At 35.8% G+C, this 20227-nt stretch overlaps 1 protein-coding gene across 1 annotated transcript; it reads right to left on the bottom strand.

Moving 5' to 3' along the window:
* Window positions 1-463: 463 nt before the first annotated feature.
* Window positions 464-14541, bottom strand: LOC133522023 (uncharacterized). Its single transcript, XM_061857193.1, has 7 exons — window positions 14361-14541; window positions 5055-5261; window positions 3809-3960; window positions 2337-2382; window positions 1695-1772; window positions 1505-1608; window positions 464-1427 (listed from the first exon to the last, which is right to left on the bottom strand). The coding sequence occupies exons 2-7, from the start codon at window positions 5256-5258 to the stop codon at window positions 836-838; spliced, it is 1176 nt and encodes a 391-aa protein (XP_061713177.1). The 5' UTR covers window positions 5259-5261; window positions 14361-14541; the 3' UTR covers window positions 464-835.
* Window positions 14542-20227: the final 5686 nt, after the last annotated feature.

Below are 20227 nucleotides of genomic sequence, written 5' to 3'. Positions count from 1 at the left end.
ATTTATTTAATTTTTAAAAGGTTTTATTTGTACTATAACTTGAGTTTGATACCATTTCATTCTTTTATATTATATACATAGTTTTATTTTTGGATTTATACATTATATCTGCTCTGTATTGTAAACATTTAAAACTGATCGTGCAAATATTCCAACCATTGAATGGTATATTGAAAAACATCTCAACGATGAACTAAAGCGAAAAGAGATAATAAAGCTCACATTTATACGTAAAAATAAATTTATTTTAATCTTAAAGAACTAGTAATAATGTATCGTTCGTGAACATAATGTACATGTCTAAAGCAGCAGTGTAGCCAGTGAAAATGTAAGTATTTACATATTACCAGTGACATTTGAGAACCCAAATAAAATTTTGTATGTTAATGAATTTTATTTGAAACACAACAGATTTCATGAAACATGTTGTTTTGTTATTAATACAACGAAATTAGTCGTAATAAATTAAAGCACAACTATTTGTTGACTTTCTAATATGACTACTATTAATTTCTTTAAGTTGACAATTAAATGCCTACTTAAATATTCATTTTGTTTTAGCTTTCAGCTTGACTTTAATCTATGTAGGTACCTTACGAGTACTTATAAGTATATAGAGAGCGAAAATACGTTTCAGAAGTTGTCTTTTATTAGTTTCAACTAAAACAACCCCAGGACTCCTCCATTTTCTTTGTAGCACTACCATTGTGCTCAATTAAATTAAAATTATTGCAACTAACTACCATGATCATGAGGAATGAGATTATCACTTATGTTTGATTAATACAATTATCAAAAATACAAAAGTTGAGATTGTATTGTTTTGTAATAAATTTTATCTTTCGTCCATGCTCTCGTTTGTATCACCGTTACTCAGGATACTATTCAATATCTTTTCCTCTTCATCTGCCGATATATCATGGTTTTCTAAAACCTCATTAAGAACATTGTCGTGATTATCCGTTGCTTCACTTGTATCAATTTGACTCTTTTCTTCAACTTCGGAATCAAGTTCACTCACATCTTCTTCTTCTTCTAAAACTTCTTCCTGTATACTATCTTCCTCCACTGCCGAATTTGTAATTTCTTCTTTTATACTATCTTCCTCCATTGCCGAATTTGAAACTTCATTCAGTTCTTCTGCCTCGGACACCTCTTGAACGCTGTCTTCTTCTACTTCGGGTATTATTGGTGGCAACGTTACTTTATTGTCTTTTACATTGGATTCAATCCCATTAGGGATGTTTCCTTGTACCATTTGTTCTATACCATTAATTACAGGTCCGTGGCCGTTGGTGTTTTGACTCTCATTTGGCATTTGTAATTTATCTTTCGCGTTGTCTATTATTTGCTGGGTTTTTGATTGGATACTATCTAGGACAATGTCATTCTGGGTTCTAATTATTGGCTGTACGGGGAACTTATCTCTGGAAAGTAATGGTTTATTAATACAACGTATTCAATTAATGCAAAGAAATCATATTTTAATTTCACCAAGAATTACCTGTGTTTACCTTCGTACTTGCTTGGCACCATGAAACAATTGGATTCTCTGTAAATTATTCTTCTTTTGCTGACCCAAGGCCATTGTAAACTCCAATAAGAACTCTGAAATAAAATTAAATCGATTCAATAAATGTGTCACAGGTTAGAGCCTTGATTGATTTATAAAAATGATTAATACCACATCTTACCACTTTGGCATGAACTTGTCGTTTTCGTGCCTTTTCCTCTTCTTTTCTTCTTTCTTCTTCACTGTCATAGCCGGTGTCCTGAAAATTAAAAATAAACTTAATCTATCAACTTTGCTACTTTGAAAACAATAACTATTAGGTCTTTCTTGCAAATAAGTCCGTAATTAACTAATTAGTACCCGTAGTATATTTAAAGATGCTAGTTAATTATCAGATGACTGATGAAGATAAATTAAACATTGTTATACAAGTGAGCTATGAAACATTCAGGTCAAGTCAAAAGTCAAGTTAAAATATTATTTATTATAATAAGCCTAGCACTTTCAAACTGCCAACTTACAAATATCATCTTAATATAATTATCAGAGCAATTTAGTAATGCAATTATTTTGGTTCTTAAATTTTAAGGCAGTTTGAAAGTGCTTTTTGCTTGGCTTATTAGAATGAAGAATATTTTAACTTGACTTTTGACTTGACCTGAATGATTCATAGCTCACTTGTATAACAATGTTTAATTTATCTTCATCAGTCATTATCTATAACAATTAAATAATAATAATTTATTTAATAATATTGAATTGTTATAGATATCAGATGACTATTATTATTATTTGATTACTGTTATACAGATTTCGTCCTTACCAAAGGATCCTCATAACAGTAATAAGCATCCTCCTCGTCATCAGGCCTGAAATAGAAAAATTACATGTTGACATTTAGTATTTGGATTAGGTAATAGTACATACACTATAGTACATGCACATATACTATGATACAAGTGCGAAAAGTAGAAAATTCGCAAAGATTGCCGCTAAATTAAACTACCACCGAAGGGAGTTGCGAATTTCCTATCCTCGCGTGTATCGTACAATGTTTTTCAAGACACTTGCTCAAAACGGCGTTTTTATTCCACCGATTTTAACTCATAATCCTAGATATTATACACGCGTGCTTATTCAGTATATTATAACACTCGTGCTTTTTCATTATATTATCCGACTGAGTTAAGAAGGTAACTGATTGCTAATAATATGCATGGAATCGAAGCCTTCTTAATTTGGTCGTGTGATACATTTTTTTAACCAACTATTAGGTTTCATATGTTAGTTCAAAGAGGTTTTATTACACCAGAGGGTCATAAGCTCGTAACCTCGGGCTGGGAAAACCACGTTAATATTTAAATTTTTATGCTGGAATTTGATTATATTACCGCGAGAAAATTTTCTCACTATATTGTTCTTCAATAACTTATGCAGTCAGTTTTGCAGTTAGTTATAATACAATATAGTAGTAATAAAAAATATATTTTAGTAAGTATGCATTCGTGATTAAAACAAAGGCGATGTGCAATTAAATGGAGTGGAGGAGTGGAAGCGTGGCAGTATAGTTTCATAGGCAAAATAGTTCGGGTTAAGTGACTGTTAATCGTCCGTTAATGTGACAGGTGAACATAAAACTATGCATAAAGTGGAATGGAGAACGAGATAAAGCCAGGTTGAGAGACTCGTTTCACCTAAGTGTTAAAATAAACTACAGTTCCTAGGATCTTTAAAGTATCTCTAACAGAAAAAAGCGACGTCAATTTTTTTTAGCTGTTGTGTTCTATCTGCAAAATTTGTGTTGCTTTGACACAGTGACCTTGTATATAAACTCAAAGGCCTCAACACGCTGATGATAGCATCGTCCCTAGGCTGCGGTGACCACTTACAGGCTTCGCCATCAAAGTTTGTTAATGACTCTAAATGGCTAGACGTATGCTTGCCTTACTCGTTCGCCTGCTCTTGGACGTTGAGGGTGGAAGTGTTGGTATAACTTTTTCTCAGAAACTTATCACCGGGATGGATACCTGTCTTCTTCGCTCAGTTCGCTCTGCCATTACTTGCTTCTGTAAAGCTTGTTCATTTGGCTCTAGCCACCTAAGACTTACGATATGACGATCTTAAGATGTATCCCTGACTCGATGATAATGGCGTGCGTTTCTTGGATGCTGAGGGCGGGTGTGTCGATGTCGATGTCATTGACGCGTATGAGCTTGTCATCGAGACGGATGCCTGTGTCCACCCTACTATTGGTTTCTTCTGTATTTGTTCATTTGACTCTTGTTGCCTACTTACGATGTGACGGCTATCTTGAGATGTATCCCGGACTCGATGATAATGGCATGCGCCTCTTGGATGCTGAGGGTGGATGTGTCGATGTCATTGATGCGTAGGAGCTTGTCACCGGGACGGATGCCTGCCTTCTCTGCTCTGCTGTCAGGTTTCACCTGCAACGTAAACATCATACTTTAATAAGACTGTTATGTCTTTGTTGGTAGAATTATAATTTTTATTTTTTGTACTAAGTCTATAAAGTTTGAGGCTAGACTTAATTAAGTGTGTATATTGATGTTAGCTTACGGTCATGGCCAGTCGTGATATGGAGATAGGTATTTTTCGGTAGGTACAAAATATTTCTTTTGAAATTTTATCAAATTTACCTATTAGTTGCCTCATTGGGAGTTATTAAGTTATTTCCTTCTAAAATCCGCATGCACACGTAATGCAAACAACTAAAGAAAATTAACTCAACTCCAAAAATCAAAATGAAAATATCCAGCCGTTTTGTAATTTTCAGGCAGAATTGTTAGAGCAATTTATACTCGGACAAAGAGCGTTCAGTTTATAAAACTAATTATGAGAGAACCGTTGCAATACCATGTACATGAAACGTCTGTACCATTCTGAAATTAATTAAAAACTTAAAGTGCTATTGAAATTAAAATGAATACATAACCGACACTTATCTGATCTCAGTCAAACCTTGTCAAAACCAACAAATCAGCTCTTAGACGTACTCATTTAACAGGCGATGTCTGTAGGTCATTACGTAATTTGTAATGAAAACTGGCATTCAAATTACTGAACTAACATTTTCTGGCCTAGAATAATGACTGATTAGAAAATCGTTCAAGTAATATTATGGTTATTGCTTCGTCTACTCTTCAACGAGTTTAATCTCTAACGTCTGAGTCTATAGTGGATTTCATGAGATCTTCACAATTAAACTGCTGGCTTAAATTTTTTTTTTTAAACAGATTCTCATCAAAGCAAAAAAAAATCACTGATCACTCTCAAACGAGTCAAACGAGTTTTGATACAGGATTGTCTTATAAAATTCAAGCCCTAAATCGTAGCCTTTTTGTACGTTCATTTGTCCGGAACTGCTTCAACTGGATTATTGGCTTATTAAATTCAAGCCCTAAATCGTACCCTTTTTGTACATTCATTTGTCCCGAACTACTTCAACTGGATTATTGGTTGTCTGAATGTTCACCGTGTGTGATACACCGTAATCAATATGAATACCCGATTAACTTACGGCAACAACTCTCAAAGGAGTCTTGTAAAAGGATCCGCCAGCGAGATCGAAGCCCCAGATCGCATCTTCAAAGCTAACGCGCTCGTGGATACCCTCGTTCTTGGACTGCCAGCTTGGCTTTTGTATCTCACCAGCCAGCATGGCCGCCTCCGAGGCCTTCAGCTTGGTGTGGCGCATATCGATCGCCATGTTTTCTGAGGGCATGCCCTGAAAAAACGACAACACACTTGCTCAAAACGCCGTTTTTATTCCACCGATTTTTGGCTCATAATCCTAGATATTATATAAACACGCGTGCTTTTTCAGTATATTATAACACTCGTGCTTTTTCATTATATTATCTACCTGAGTTAAGAAGGTAATTGATTGCTAACAATATGTATGGAAACGGAGTCTTCTTAAATTGGTCGAGTAGATTTTACAACGCGGACGGCGGGAGCCGCCGCCCTGCCAGTCCGCGCAAAACGTCGTATGAAACGCGTGTGCTACGGTCATTACACATATCGGATATCGCCTCGTGTATAATGACCAACTTAGCATACTTGTATCACATCACATATCATTCTCTGTGAATAACCCTTTGGACGTACGAAGATACTCGTAAATATCAAATAAACTGTAGCTGTAGGTAACCGTGCGCTTCTATGGCCATCTTTTGCGGTCAAAGGTTTAAAGGATCAGATAACTTTACATGCGTAATATAGCACTGATTCAGCTCGCTGGGTAAGTAGTACCTACATATGCTTTGCGTTGCATGCTCCTAACGAATGCGTAGGACAGGCAACACAAGCGATATTATATTATATATATATATATATACTCCGCAATGTGTATTATGCATATGGTGTGTTTGGCCTACGTTAGTCATTGAGCTAGGACAGTTAATACTGTGTATTGAAAAAAAGGAATTCTGTTAATTTAAATTTGTTTAAAAATAAACTTCCGCTTGTGTTTCAAGTAATAAGTTTCTCAGACCCTTGGCTTATTGTAGAAAGCGACATACATTGGTTTCCTTTTGTCTCTAAGCAAATTCAACCGCACGCCTACCCCGCCCTGCAATAACGGAGCTTATTACGGCGAAGGGCGCTGTCAATTCACGGAAACGGGTCAAGAGTAACACGCTGGTAAACAGATTTAATGAGAATATATCGTTTTATATATACGCATTGGTTTTTCATTCAGATGTCTTGATACAAACTAAGCCTACGCTGCTAATCCAGCATTTGTTAGGCACCATAAAAATATTTGGAACAATTTGGCACATATTATTTGAAACTTAACCTTGCAACACTGTTGATTTTTATAGGTAAAGATTGTATCTCTTATCATATAACAAGGTATATTTACCTAACATAGTATTTAGTTACATACCTATATTCAAACCTCAGGAAGATTTATTTTGAGGGGTGTTAGGGTGTTGGCCTGTTAGTTAGGCCGACCGTTGCCGCGAAGCTATTTGGAGTTACAAGTATGTTGGATCATTATTATTATTTTTTTATTTTGTTAATATTTTAAGCTGATACATTCCAATGATTTAGGTACTAAACATACAGGCTCAAGTTACCAAGTTCGAAGTTAGAGGTCTGATTATATTTTTCCTGTAAATATTGTGTAAAAAAATATATTTTTTCTTCGGTAAACTTCGGAAATAAGCCCCCCCCCCCCCCCCACCATGGTATTTTATTTTCACATTTTCCTCCATCATTTTTTTTTTCATTACGAAAAATAGTAAAAAAAAGTTTTGGAATGTACGATTTGAGCTCTTTAAAATACGAGTAATACCCCACTTATGTTACCTAGTCACTAGACTGAAATTTTGCCCCTCTTCATATTGGTCATTTTCCATAGTAAATTTAAAAAAATACTTTCAATGTGTCTTGGTTAGCGTTGTTCATAACTGTTCCAAATTTCAAATGGATAGCTTAAGTGGTTCTCGAGATATTTAGCGTTGTGACAGACGGACGGACAGAGTCGCACCATTAGGGTTCCTTTTGTACCTTTTTGGTACGGAACCCTAAAAAATATATAATAGATAAAAAGGGTTTTATGATATTAATTCGTGATTTTCATAAGTAGTACAATCATGAATAAATAATTGATGGGTGGCTATGGTGACATTTGTCGTCAAGGACACTTAAAAATCTTAAATTGTTAGACGATCTTTAATGATGGTGGTGTCATGATGGACCAGAGTCTCTCTTGGTGAGTGAGGTTAGTAGGAAAATGTTACTGCAATTACATCACACCGCAGGCTTCAAAATTTCTTGCCTTACGGCACTAAAATTGTGCTAGCTCAATCTTTCTTACTGTCTATATTCGATTATGCTGACATTTGCTATCTCGACGTTACTCAGGACCAAGTGAATAAGTTTGACAGCCTCCAGAATCTCTGTATAAGGTTTATATTTGGCTTGCGCAAATCAGACCATGTGTCTTAGTTTCATGCTTAGCCCAAGTGGCTTCCTATTATTATATTTATACTTACATATTATTTGTGTATTAGATATTGTTTTTAATACTTATATAAGTAGTGTGTAGAATTCTTTTTATAACTAATTTGTTAATTAGTATATCTTTTAGTTTTAGTTTTATTTTATGGCTAGTTTAGTTTCAATTTTATACATAATTAAATTAAGTTTATACTTATACTCAGCAGTATGTAGTATTTGTGTATGTATTTAATAGTCTCCATATTTAGCTCCTTGCACTACCTGTTGACTTTTGTATGAGTTCTACATTTCTTGCTACCTAAAGGTTGTCTGGAAGAGATCGCTTTTTAGCGATAAGACCGCCTGTTGCTACCTGGTTCTATTTTCCTTTAAAATTTATTTGTTGTTTTACATGTATGTAAAATGTATAATTGTTGGTGCAATAAAGAATATTTACGTACTTATACTTACTAATATCAAGGTATTTGGAACTGTTGATTGTAAAGCGTAGGTAGAACGGAGTTTTCTTGTTACAACTTAATTTTTGTATATAGGTAACTTTTGTTTATGTTATTAAACATTTTTAATTACATGCAAATATTTTAATATTATAGGTAGAACAATAAAATGGTTTGTATTTAACAAATAAAAACGTAAACATTTTTTTTAAAAGGACATTATTACACAAATTGACTGTCCTAAAGTAAGCTCAATAAGGCAAACACAACAACAACATTTTGGCTCAATAATAACATTGAAACATAATATGTATTTGAATAACCTATACATGTATTTTATCACGGTTAACATGACACGAAGGAAGTTAACTAAAATTACATCATTTATTCCCAAACTTGGCTCGGTAAGGTTTCGCTACATGTACGTAATAAAATAATATTGTTATTTCTACCTACGCTTTGTCCAAATAAAATTACTACGGGTAATTGGTTTTCCTTACGCTCTGAGTGCTCATATTTTCCTAATTAGATTGATTTTATTTTGAAACTCGATTCCAGCTTCATTGCTCGAATCAAAACATTGTTTGTACTGATTCAGTAGTAAAATTAGCTAAAAAAAATAGAGGTAGTTACAGAATTGTAGGTGTATGACTTTATTTTTAAGGGACATCTGTTTGTATTTTAAAATCCTTTCATCATTATGCTTTAATTTTAATAAAACTCAAAAATAGGTCTTTTACATGTACGTATTACTTTGTCCTATATTTTATTGGTACCTAACAACATTTATTTACTCATATTTACTTGCTGGGAAATAAATTAGGTACTCAGTTTGTTGCACAATTTATTTCTAATAGATTTACCTCTATATTAGCCGTACACTTCGAGGTGACCCTTGGAATGACCATGCAGAAGTTACCAATTTAAGTTAAAAGCCAGGATAAGAAAATAATATAAACAACAACATAAAATAAATATTTAGGGACAATCTTACACAGATCGACCTAGCCCCAACCTAGGAAAGCTTGTATATGTATAATCTGTCCATTTATCTAAGATCAAATACGCCATAGTAAATGTATGGCGACCTTGATCTTAGAAAACGGACAGGCTATAATATGGGTAGTAGGCGACGATATACATACGTATATAGATAAATACATGCTTATATACATAGAAAACACCCATGACTCAGGATCAAATATCTGTGTTCATCACACAAATAATTGCCCTTGCCGGTATCGAGCCCGGGACCATAGGCAGAGTCACTACCCACTGGACCAGACCGGTCATCGACGTAATATAAAGATAATAAAAATAAAACGAAGTAATGAAAAGCTACATGGCTTTCCATCAGAAAATGGTCCATACGCTTCATCTGCAAATGAAGACGTTTCTATCAAAATTTCTGTTGGAATTTCAGATGAAAACGTCCTTATTTCACCTGTCATTCACTCAGTTCTTCTCTTACATTTCGGCATGACCATGTTTAAAGAAAATCTTACAATAGACTGCTCTACACTTTGTCACATAACAAAGGATTCAGGATAGCGTTACATTTCTTAATTAAAGTAAATAACATCCTTTGTCCTCTGGGAAATTAGAACTCCCATCTCGATTCAGCCCAACGTATCGTCACTTTATCAGATGAGACAGTCGAATTGAAGAATGTGGGTATTACACGCTTGGATTCTCCTTAGGATTTGTGCGTTGCTACTAATTTAGTCTTGTCTAGATAATCCGATCGGAGAATAAACGAAAATCAGTACGTGTAATTAATTTTTTTGAATTTCGAGTGGTCGATTTCGTGTAATTAAACCGACTCGCACTTGACCGGTTTTTTTACTATTTTGTTTTCTACCTGTCAATGAGTAATATAAAATCCATCACATCTAAAACCAGAGTTTTTTATCGTCATAAGTATAAGCTGTTGTCACATTACCACGGCGCTGCGTCGCGCCGTGTGTTTGGCCAAGCCTTTAGACCTTAAATTATTGGTGATCGATGAAGTGTGAGTGATCAGAACCCCTAGTGTACATTTATTCGATAGCGTGACGTGACGTACGCGTTTGCGTTAAGTCTCATTTTGTGTGAAATTTAGAAACAGCGCGCCTAGCGGGACGTTTTGGAAACTCAAAATCCCATACAAAATGAGACTTAACGCAAATGCTTACGTCACGTTTCGCTATTGAATAAATTTACACTAGGCGTACAGGTGACAAAATTAACAAAATTCACTTTTAATAATTCTTAAACTTCTGCTGGCAGTCGCCACTGTCGCGGTTAACATCTGCTCAAGCAGACCGTACCCTTAATCAATAATAATGGTTCGAATCCTACCGTCCTTTTGGCCTTATAGTCTCCTCAAACATATCGACGCTGAATTGCGGATAAAAAAAGCTTTTTCTACGCAATAAGAGTGAAAAATATGACGTTCGGCTGGGCTCGGCTCCGCCGACGCCTTCCGACGCGACGACGTCTTTTTCGCTTTATTTTGGCTATTGTCGATTCCGCATCGAGAGGTGTGGGGGTCCTCTTAAGGTGACATTCGGATGGCAACTGCAGCTGTTGCTATATTACAGTGGCGGCATTGACGCGGCCGCTGTCACTGTCAATTTACTTATTTAAAACGATTAAAACGTTTAATCCGTCACTCAATTTATCAAGGAAATCGCTGACAGCGCCCGCGACTACGCCTCAGCAGCAATGCCGCGACAGTAATTCAGTTCTAATTACCATCCAAATTTCACCTTTAGCGATACGATATACTCATCTAAATAAATAAATAAATATAGAACATTATTACACAAATTGACTAAGTCCCACAGTAAGCTCAATAAGGCTTGTGTTGAGGGTACTTAGGCAACGATATATATAATGTATAAATATTTATAAATACTTAAATACATAGAAAACACCCATGACTCAGGAACAAATATCCATGCTCATCACACGAATAAATGCCCTTACCAGGATTTGAACCCGGAACCATCGGCTTCGTAGGCAGGGTCACTATCCACTTGGTCAAACTGGTCGTCATCTACTTGTGATACATCAATAAAAACGGTGTAAGCACGGCCCTTTTTTCGTAACTTACTTATATGCCTACACCATTGTTCTGTGCTGCATTATCTATTCACCCTAAACATTAAAAGTAGATTGTTAACCAAGGAATGAAAATCACTCGTGTCTGTCGAAGAGGTAGTTTAATATCATAATAGAAATTGTCTAACAAATCCATTTAAAACCAATTTTGATTATTTATTGTAAAAAAATATATCATAAAGACTGATCTATCACTTTCTGCACACTTCATAGAACAAAAATGACGAAGCGCATAATCCTTATCCTGTGACGTCACAAACATCTTATTGTTTCGTAGATACCTCTTAATACTAGTTTTTTCACGCAGACTGCTCTATGGCGAGGAAGTAACGGCGTCGTCTACTTTATTTTTTGTAAATGAAGCCTTTGCGATGTCGTAAAAATAGATGGCACATGAAATTATCCTCAAATTTTGTTTATGTGTGTTCACAAAACATTACAACATTAAACGGTCACTCGGTGCCGTTTAATGTTGTAATGTTTTGATAGGTAAGATAATTTTCCTCTGGCAAGTCTGCCACTTAAAGAGGAAATGAAAGAAAAATATTGGCAATGACCCCAACTTTGTTGTTCATGTTTTTCCCTTAAGGCTCTTTGATTAAAAGATTAAAAGAGCTACGTTTAGGATTGTTTACTTTAATTAAGTTAAATTAGCAATACCTAATACGCTTTGTTTACTTGGTTAATACCCGACAGAATAAATTTGGGAGATTACTCCACCCGTTGTTTGGACTTCCCTATAATTTAGATCGCACTTTCGTCTATTGGAATATTTCGCAGCCTAAACTAGCGGTTTGTCTTCGCTTTAGTTGTGGTAGTGGCATTGATAATAGTAGGTAAGTGTGAAAAGCTATAATGATTATTGAATCAGTCACGTTTTAACTTCATTTTTTTACTTTTGATCTCCTTTTCATCATGGTTTCAGCTATCCTCTGTATCAAAACAATAAGGGACAAATTTTCTTAAAATACGTTTTTTTATACTTATTATTTGGACACTCCTACTAAGTCTTCACCCGATTACAAAAACACCTGCTCCAAAATCGGCATTAATAACATATATTTGGACACCTTTAAACGTAGTTAGTAGCATGTCTAGTGACGGGTTACCATTCTGACTTACTTGACTTAAAGTCCTACGTCCCCTAGGTGGGGCAGAGGGCGTCCACAGTGCGCCGCCATCTCGTTCTGTTTACGGGTTACCATTGTAAAAATCACGGGACTGAGACATACTAGGTTTCAGGGTAGTCATCACAGCAAGCAGGCAGGCTTTACTAGATTTTTGAACTGAATATCAATGCGGGGCATTACGCCGGCCTTTATCAAAACGATTCACATTGAGTATCCCATAAACAAGGGCGTAATAGGCTATAATTTATAGTATGACACTGATACAGATAAAAGTAATTCCCAGTAGTTACCACCACCTATCTCACTTTAATGGTAAATACCTCGGGGTTTTTTTCATTTGTTACTAGTGATAAAAGGTGAGATAAAATTCTTAGTTATTATAATTATTATATCACTGGTAACTAGTGGGAAAAACCCCGAAATATCTTGAAAGTTGACAAGTGATATACCAGGTCACACCTAAAAAAACACTTCTAGGTATTGGGGCGGGAATATGTAAGATACTAACATTGGTGCTTGTAAACGTATACGTATTTGGAAAGATGTGAGGCTCTCTCTCCAATTGGGGGGGTATTTAAATCTTCTCGGGTCAGAGGTGTAGGGTTAGAGCCGGTGTAGCGTTTGACGTTCATAAGCGCATTGTAACATGCCTACTTAGTAGCGCATTGTAACATGCCTATTTATTATTAAGGTTCTCAATTCATCGGAATCTTTTTTTAATGTACCTACTCGACGACATCGGATTTGGAAAATTCGTTTTTTGTTTCAAAGGGTAGGTATAACTACTCGTACTTCCCAGGTGGTCACATTTTTAAAATTTATTGAAATCGGTGGAGTGATTTTTGAAAGATCAACAAAATTCTAATATTGTATGTATACATCGATGATATTTTCGTTTGCTCCGTAACCTCGCTGTCTCGTTGGAGCAGAGCGTTTACTTGGCCTTCTCATATAATTTATTAAAAAAAATCTACTTTCCACTAAAAATTATAAAAAAATATATTAAAAAAAAAACGCCTTCAAAAGCACAAAATTATTGGTATTTACATACGATTTCCTGACGTGTTTTTAGTCGGTGTCGACTTAATATAATATTTTATTGTCTAAACCTACATCTAAGCAGACTATTAAAATTGTACTATATAATAATCAAATTGTTAAATTGTAGACATTAATCATCTGTACCTAACTTTTATGAGGCCGACATCATTGCTTAGCGATGAAGGGCCTTCTTTTCCTAAATACAGAATTAAAAAAAAAGCCAAATAGGTCCCCAATAGACATATTTGGTTTGGCTCCCGAGGACAAATCTTTAAACTTAATGGGTGATTCCAAACTTTTATGCTTTTGCATTAGATATCTGTTAATGCAAATGTAATTTAAATAAGAGCGTATCGACCACATTTCCGTGCAAGCAAATGTTAACTAATCCAAATTAATACAGGAACAAAGAGACTTCTATTTCGGTCTATTTCGCGTGCAAGTTACTGTCGAGGCATACTTGTGATAGGAATGCAAGAGAACAAAGAAGTCTGAAACTAAGTAAATTCATTTCAACTGTTTTTCTTTTACTTTTATAAATACGACACTGATTGGATTCGGTCAATTATGCCAGTTAAGTTTGAAAAGTTTTAATTTAAAAACAGCGAGAAATTTATGGCTGCTCATATTGCATTGTCTTTAGAACTTCTAAGAAATCACAATTTAAATTTAATCAAACGGTATTGGGAAGCCGGTAAAAGGCAAGTTAACTTGATTTGAAAACTTAATGGATTAAATAATAAAAATAATTAAAAATCTTAAACAGAAGTCGTTTCACGGACACCCGATTTTTGTACAATACATACGTATATAGTAAAGGTATAAACTTAATAAACAAAACATAACTTTTCTACTATATTTTTTTTCTACTACATCGCAATGTCATTTATACTTTGACTTTGAAAGAGCATCATGGCAGATATTTTGATTATAAATTGAAACTTCGTCTTGCGTGTCAACTTGAATTTAAATGATATGTAATTTATATAGAAATTATAAATTACCTACTTACATTCTACAATAGCTATTTCTAAATTTTAAGCGATACCCATATAAATCACACATCGCTGACAGTAAGGAAAGGTCTAACACAGTCTAGACCTAGTCTATGGAAAGGCTCAGATGTCACTCCCCACCACTAACCTTCGCTGTTCCAGGCACAGGTAATGATCACTCAATATGGGGTTCGGCGGTCGACTGATCCAATTATCTGTGATTGAGGTCGACGTGGGCGTGCTTAGTGCCAATTCGTCTTGACTGATCATTTGGCAATGCTGGACGGCGGCACAGTGGAGATAACCGATAGTTAAACTTCGGTTAACACGCTCAGAGGGCCTAGGATCATCAAACGCCAAACGAAAAGAAAAAATGTACAGCAATGACAGATTTTAAATAATGGCAGGAACTTTTGATGCATAGTTTTGACCGCTTCTATTTCGGCTGACCGTTCCTGTAACGGAACCATATTAAGACATCGGATGTTATCGCTTCACTATCCATTTACGTTGACACCATAGCAACCATTGCTCTGCTAAGAACGAATTAATTTACCGTTAAGTTTTGTTTAGTTCAATATGACGTTCGAATAGAGACTTCAGCAGCAATATCACTGTCCACCTACCTTACCTTGTTACATAAGTTCAATCAATCACTCAATCTATCAAGGAAATTAACAGTGGCATCTTCCCTATCCCTCTGCTGCAAAGGTGCACCAGCTACTCTGTAGCAGCAGCCACCTTAATAAAGCCTTTTTATCTTCTTCTTCGACTTCTTCAGATCCCTCGTCATTGCTGAATGTTGGCGGTCAGCTTTCTGTAATATTCCTTATCTTTTATAGAATAGCCTGATTGAAACAACATGATCCAATCGCATTTACATAATACCTGTGTCGGTTTCAGTATCCGATCTAATATCCCGTTGAGTAATGTGCTTATGAATCCTTGACTCAGTCACCGAGCTGTAATTATACCCTTCATCATTGGTATGGTATCAGATAACGTGATCGAGTGCTTAGTGTAAGTATTGTCAGTGACTGTGCAATAAAAACTGGGCCTAGGTCTGTTTCTGCTTTAATACATCAATTAAAAAGATAACTCGGTCTGTTTATTTGCTGTAAACCAAGCAATTACATAAGTTAGCCGCACATTAATTCGTTTCATTCGCTACGCGGGAGCGGTGGCAGGCGAACGCACGCGCTTATCTATAACCTGTTATTTATTTATCGCGTTTCGAATTTTTCTCAAGCATCTAAATTTCACGACTAATATGACTACCACTTGTGCAACGTGTGATGAAGTGATAACAGACGGTGTTAAGTGTCCAAATTGCCAAGGATTATTCCATTTTGGATGCGTCGGGGTTCGTGAGGCCGTACACAGGAAATGGGATGCCGAAAAGAAAAAGTCATGGCGGTGTTCTAACTGTATTGCCTCTTCGTCTCCCTCAGTTATCCAGGAGGTATCTCTCGGCACAATACTTCACGAGCTACGAGAAACTCGGAGTGACCTCAAGAACGAAATATCGGCGGTGAAAAACGATGTGCGAGACGTCCATAATACGTTGGCTACTTTCGACCAGCGTTTACTAAACCTTGAATCGCTAAAAGTAGAACATGAGGGTCTCAGTAAACAGGTAAAAGAGATGATGTCTACGATCTCAGAGCTTCGTTGTCAAATTTCACAGAAGGAACAGCATGATCGAATTAACAATATCGAAATTTCCGGAATTCCGTTAAAAAAAAATGAAAATCTAAATAATTTATTACACGCCATATGTACAAAAGTAGGTTTCTCATTATTGTCCGGAGATGTTGATACCATTCATCGAGTACGTCGGTTCAAGGACTCCAACCCTGGACCCAGCCAGAGCCAAATTACAAAAAGTGACGGTGGCGCGGATACCTCACAACATGTACCTCACACAAATATACCAAACATCATCGTGCGATTTACACAGCGCAGGCGAAAAAACGAGCTGATGTCGGCTGTACGGGCCCGGCGGGGCCTCACTACAGCTGATCTGGACTTCGATGGGCCTGCCAGGACTGTGTACATAAGCGAGCATCTGTCGCCAGAGAATAAACTTTTACTCCGTAAAGTAAGAGCCATCAGCAAGGAACGCGGCTACAAACATGTTTTCGTGAGGGAATGTAAAATCCTAGTTATCAAAAAAGATGACCAAAAGCCGGTTCTAATCTCCAAAGAAAGTGACCTTTCGAAAATATCTAGATGACTTATACCTCTACTAATAACTTTTTTAGTTTTGGGTACTCATGTTTCGATTTTTATTGTTACTAAGACGAATTTGTTTCACTGTAATTTCAACCTTATGTTACTTATCCACAAATACGATAATCTATTTGAGACAAAAGTTGTTTATCACGGGCGGTCGGAAGGAGCGATATTACTTGTTGCTATGTTATGTAGGTACTTATACGTGCCAGTGCATCTGCTTAAATTAACTAAGATATTTTCCTGTTATAGGCGCAGCTGACTTGAATATATCGATTTACTACCAAAATGTGAGGGGATTGAGAACAAAATCAAATGAGTTTTTTAGTAACGTACTTAGTAGTTCCTATGACATTATATGTTTAACTGAAACCTGGCTTAATGAATCTTTTTACAGCTCAGAATATTTCGACCCCAGTTTTATAGTTTTTCGGAAGGACCGTGACCCATTAGTGAGTGGCCTGTCCCGTGGAGGAGGGGTAGCGGTGGCGGTCCGGGGCGTGATGCGACCCGAGCTGCGGCCTGAGCTAGCGGCGCCGCCGCCGGCCGACGAGCTGTGGGTGAGCATACCTACCGGACCGGCGCACGCGCCCGCCTCCGCGTCTCGTCCTACTCATTCATCTCGCGGTACTTATTTTCACATTATTTGCACTTATATTCCGCATGGACATAACCATGTCAATTTATTAACTAGCTTATTAAATAGAATATATGAAGAATGTGACAAGCATCCAAATGATACTTTTCTAATTGTTGGCGATTTTAATGTTACAAATGCTTCGTGGTTTCGAGACCCAAATTCCATAGGTATAGGTATTATTACGAATGACGATTATCCTGCGACGATGGTTGCTGATTTTATGAGCTTATCACAACTTTATCAATTTAATTTTGTGCAAAATAGAAATAATCGAATTCTCGACTTGATTTTTTGTAACAAATTATGTGAGGTTTCTTCATGCGCTCGACCGCTTACTCCGGAGGATGGTCACCACCCCGCTCTCAACGTAAATACAATCATATCGTATATTGAGCCCTTACCTCCTAATACGAACGCTTTTAAAAAGTTGTTCCATTTGTCTAATTTCGAAGCAATAAAATCTGAGTTGGAGGAAGTAAATTGGTGTGAGGAATTTTCGAAACTCAGTGGTTTAGAGGCACAAGTAGATTACTTCTATGAAATTATTAACAGACTTATTGCTCTTTACGTTCCATCTAAAAAACTATGTTCGCCCAATCGTTATCCACCCTGGTTTTCTCGTCCATTAATTAAACTATTGTCCGAAAAAAGAAGATATCATAAAAAATGGAAGCAATATGGCCAGCAGTCTGATTATGATTATTTTTCCTCTCTCAGAAGCCGCTCTAAACATTTAGAGAAAGTATGTTATGAAACTTACATTCAAGACGTGGAAAATAAAATAAAATTGAACCCCAAATATTTTTGGACTTACGTAAAGTCAAAACAGGGCTCTTCAGATTATCCACATAAGTTTGTCTACGGAGACCGAGATGTTACCGATAGTTTAGAAATTTGTAACCTATTTAATAAATACTTTAACTCCGTCTTTGTAAACACTAGTAATTCCGATACCATACTTACTAATGATAATCCTAACTCACCCTTAAATATTAATTCAGTAAAAATCAATTCTGATATTGTGTTTCAGCAGCTTAAATCAATTGATGTAAATAAAGGGGCGGGGGCGGATGGAATACATCCTCTTTTTATTAATAAATGCGCAAAGGAACTGACAATACCAGTGACGTATATTTTTACAAAATCATTAACATCTGGTATTTTTCCTGACCGCTGGAAACAAGCTCTGATAACCCCTATACCCAAAAATAATAAAAAAGATGATGTATCCCAATACCGACCAATCTCAAAGCTATGTATATTTGGCAAAATATTAGAAAAAATTGTAGTTAATGATCTATCTTTTGCCGTTCGCAACTTTTTGTCTCCAAATCAACACGGTTTTTTCAAAGGTCGTTGTGTTGAGTCCAATTTAGTCTCCTTTACTGATTATTTACTAACCGCACTAAATAACAAATGCCAAGTCGATGTCGTGTATACGGACTTCTCCAAGGCTTTTGATAAAATTAGTCACAGAACCTTATTGGAGAAGCTCTGGAGTGCCGGAATACATGGCGACTTGTTCCGATGGATTAAGTCATACATCACAAACCGCTCACAAGCTGTTTCGATCAAAGGTTTCATGTCAGATTTTCTTTACATTCCTTCAGGTGTCCCTCAAGGGTCACATCTTGGTCCATTGCTATTCACACTTTATATAAATGATATTGGTGATGTAGTTAGCCGCAGTCATCACCTGTTATATGCCGATGATGCTAAAATTTTTAAGATTATTGACACAGTCAATGATTGTTGCGAGCTTCAAGCCGATATTAATTCTCTATCTGAATATTGTGAGATTAATCAACTATTTCTTAATCCTGATAAGTGCAATATTATCACATTTACACGTAACAAAAATCCAATAACACATAATTATAAATTATATAATCACCATATAAACAGGGTTGACAAGGTCCGTGACCTCGGGGTTATAATAGATAATAAACTTACTTTTAATAATCACATAGATATCATTGTTCAAAGGGCTTACAAACAACTTGGTTTTATATTAAGGGTTTGTAAGCCTTTCCAACATGAAATTACATACATGATATTATACTACAGTTTAGTCAGATCAATCTTAGATTTCTCGTGTATCATTTGGAACCCTTTCTTTAGGTGTCATATCAATAGAATAGAACGTGTACAAAGGAAATTTCTCAAATCTATCGACTTCCGTATGGGACGGAGTCGAAATTCATATAAAAATAGTCTTTCTCACTATGGATTGCTGACACTTGAAGATCGCCGAGCACAGTTTGATATAATGTTTCTTTACAAAATCATTAACAACTTTATTGACTCCCCCTCACTTCTTGGTAGGTTATTATTTAAAATACCTCAACGCACTGCACGCCACAAGAAATTATTTGCTATCCCTTTCGCTCGTACAAAATATTGCTCAAATTCTTACTTCAACCGTTGTCTCAATTATTACAATATAAATGTATCCCACATTGATCTTTTTTCGTATAAAACCTGTGAAAGTTTTAAAAAACAAATTATTACTCACTTAAGATCGAAATTATAAACATTAACAAACTGTTTCTTTAAGTAGGTAACATTAATAAAAGTAGTTATACTTACACCTTTGTAATAACCTCTGCATATTAGTACTTATAACATTGTAACATTGTAGGTATTAACTTATGTATATAATATTCTTGTGTACCCCGTGTGGATGTATGTACGAGTATCAACGAACCTGCCCGTGCATACATATACATGGATGAATGAATACAGATTCACTCAAGTTACTGCTAACTTTATTGTTACTAACTGATAACTTTGTTTTCCGCTTACTGCTCCTAGACTAGCTACTTATTATTATTAAGGTAGGGCACTCAAGGTCTATTAACACATTACTTATGTTTACATTATTTTTTGTACAAGACTGTTTGTTGCCTAAATAAATTAAAAAAAAAAAAAAAAAAAAAAAATTAATCTAAGTTTAATATCCCTACAACTGGCCCAGATCAGCGAGCATGAATGGAAGCGACAAGTGACATCGCGCCAAGGCTGAAAGTGCGTACAGCTCCACACAACTTAGAATTCTGGTGCTGAAGTTCTTATAAACAACGGAGTAGGGGCCGTTATTGCTTGTTATATCACGATATTTTTATGGTTTTACATCTGGC

Source organism: Cydia pomonella, chromosome 10 (genome assembly GCF_033807575.1).
Source record: "Cydia pomonella isolate Wapato2018A chromosome 10, ilCydPomo1, whole genome shotgun sequence".
Classification (NCBI taxonomy): domain Eukaryota; kingdom Metazoa; phylum Arthropoda; class Insecta; order Lepidoptera; family Tortricidae; genus Cydia; species Cydia pomonella.
This window is presented reverse-complemented; position numbering and strand designations above follow the sequence as displayed.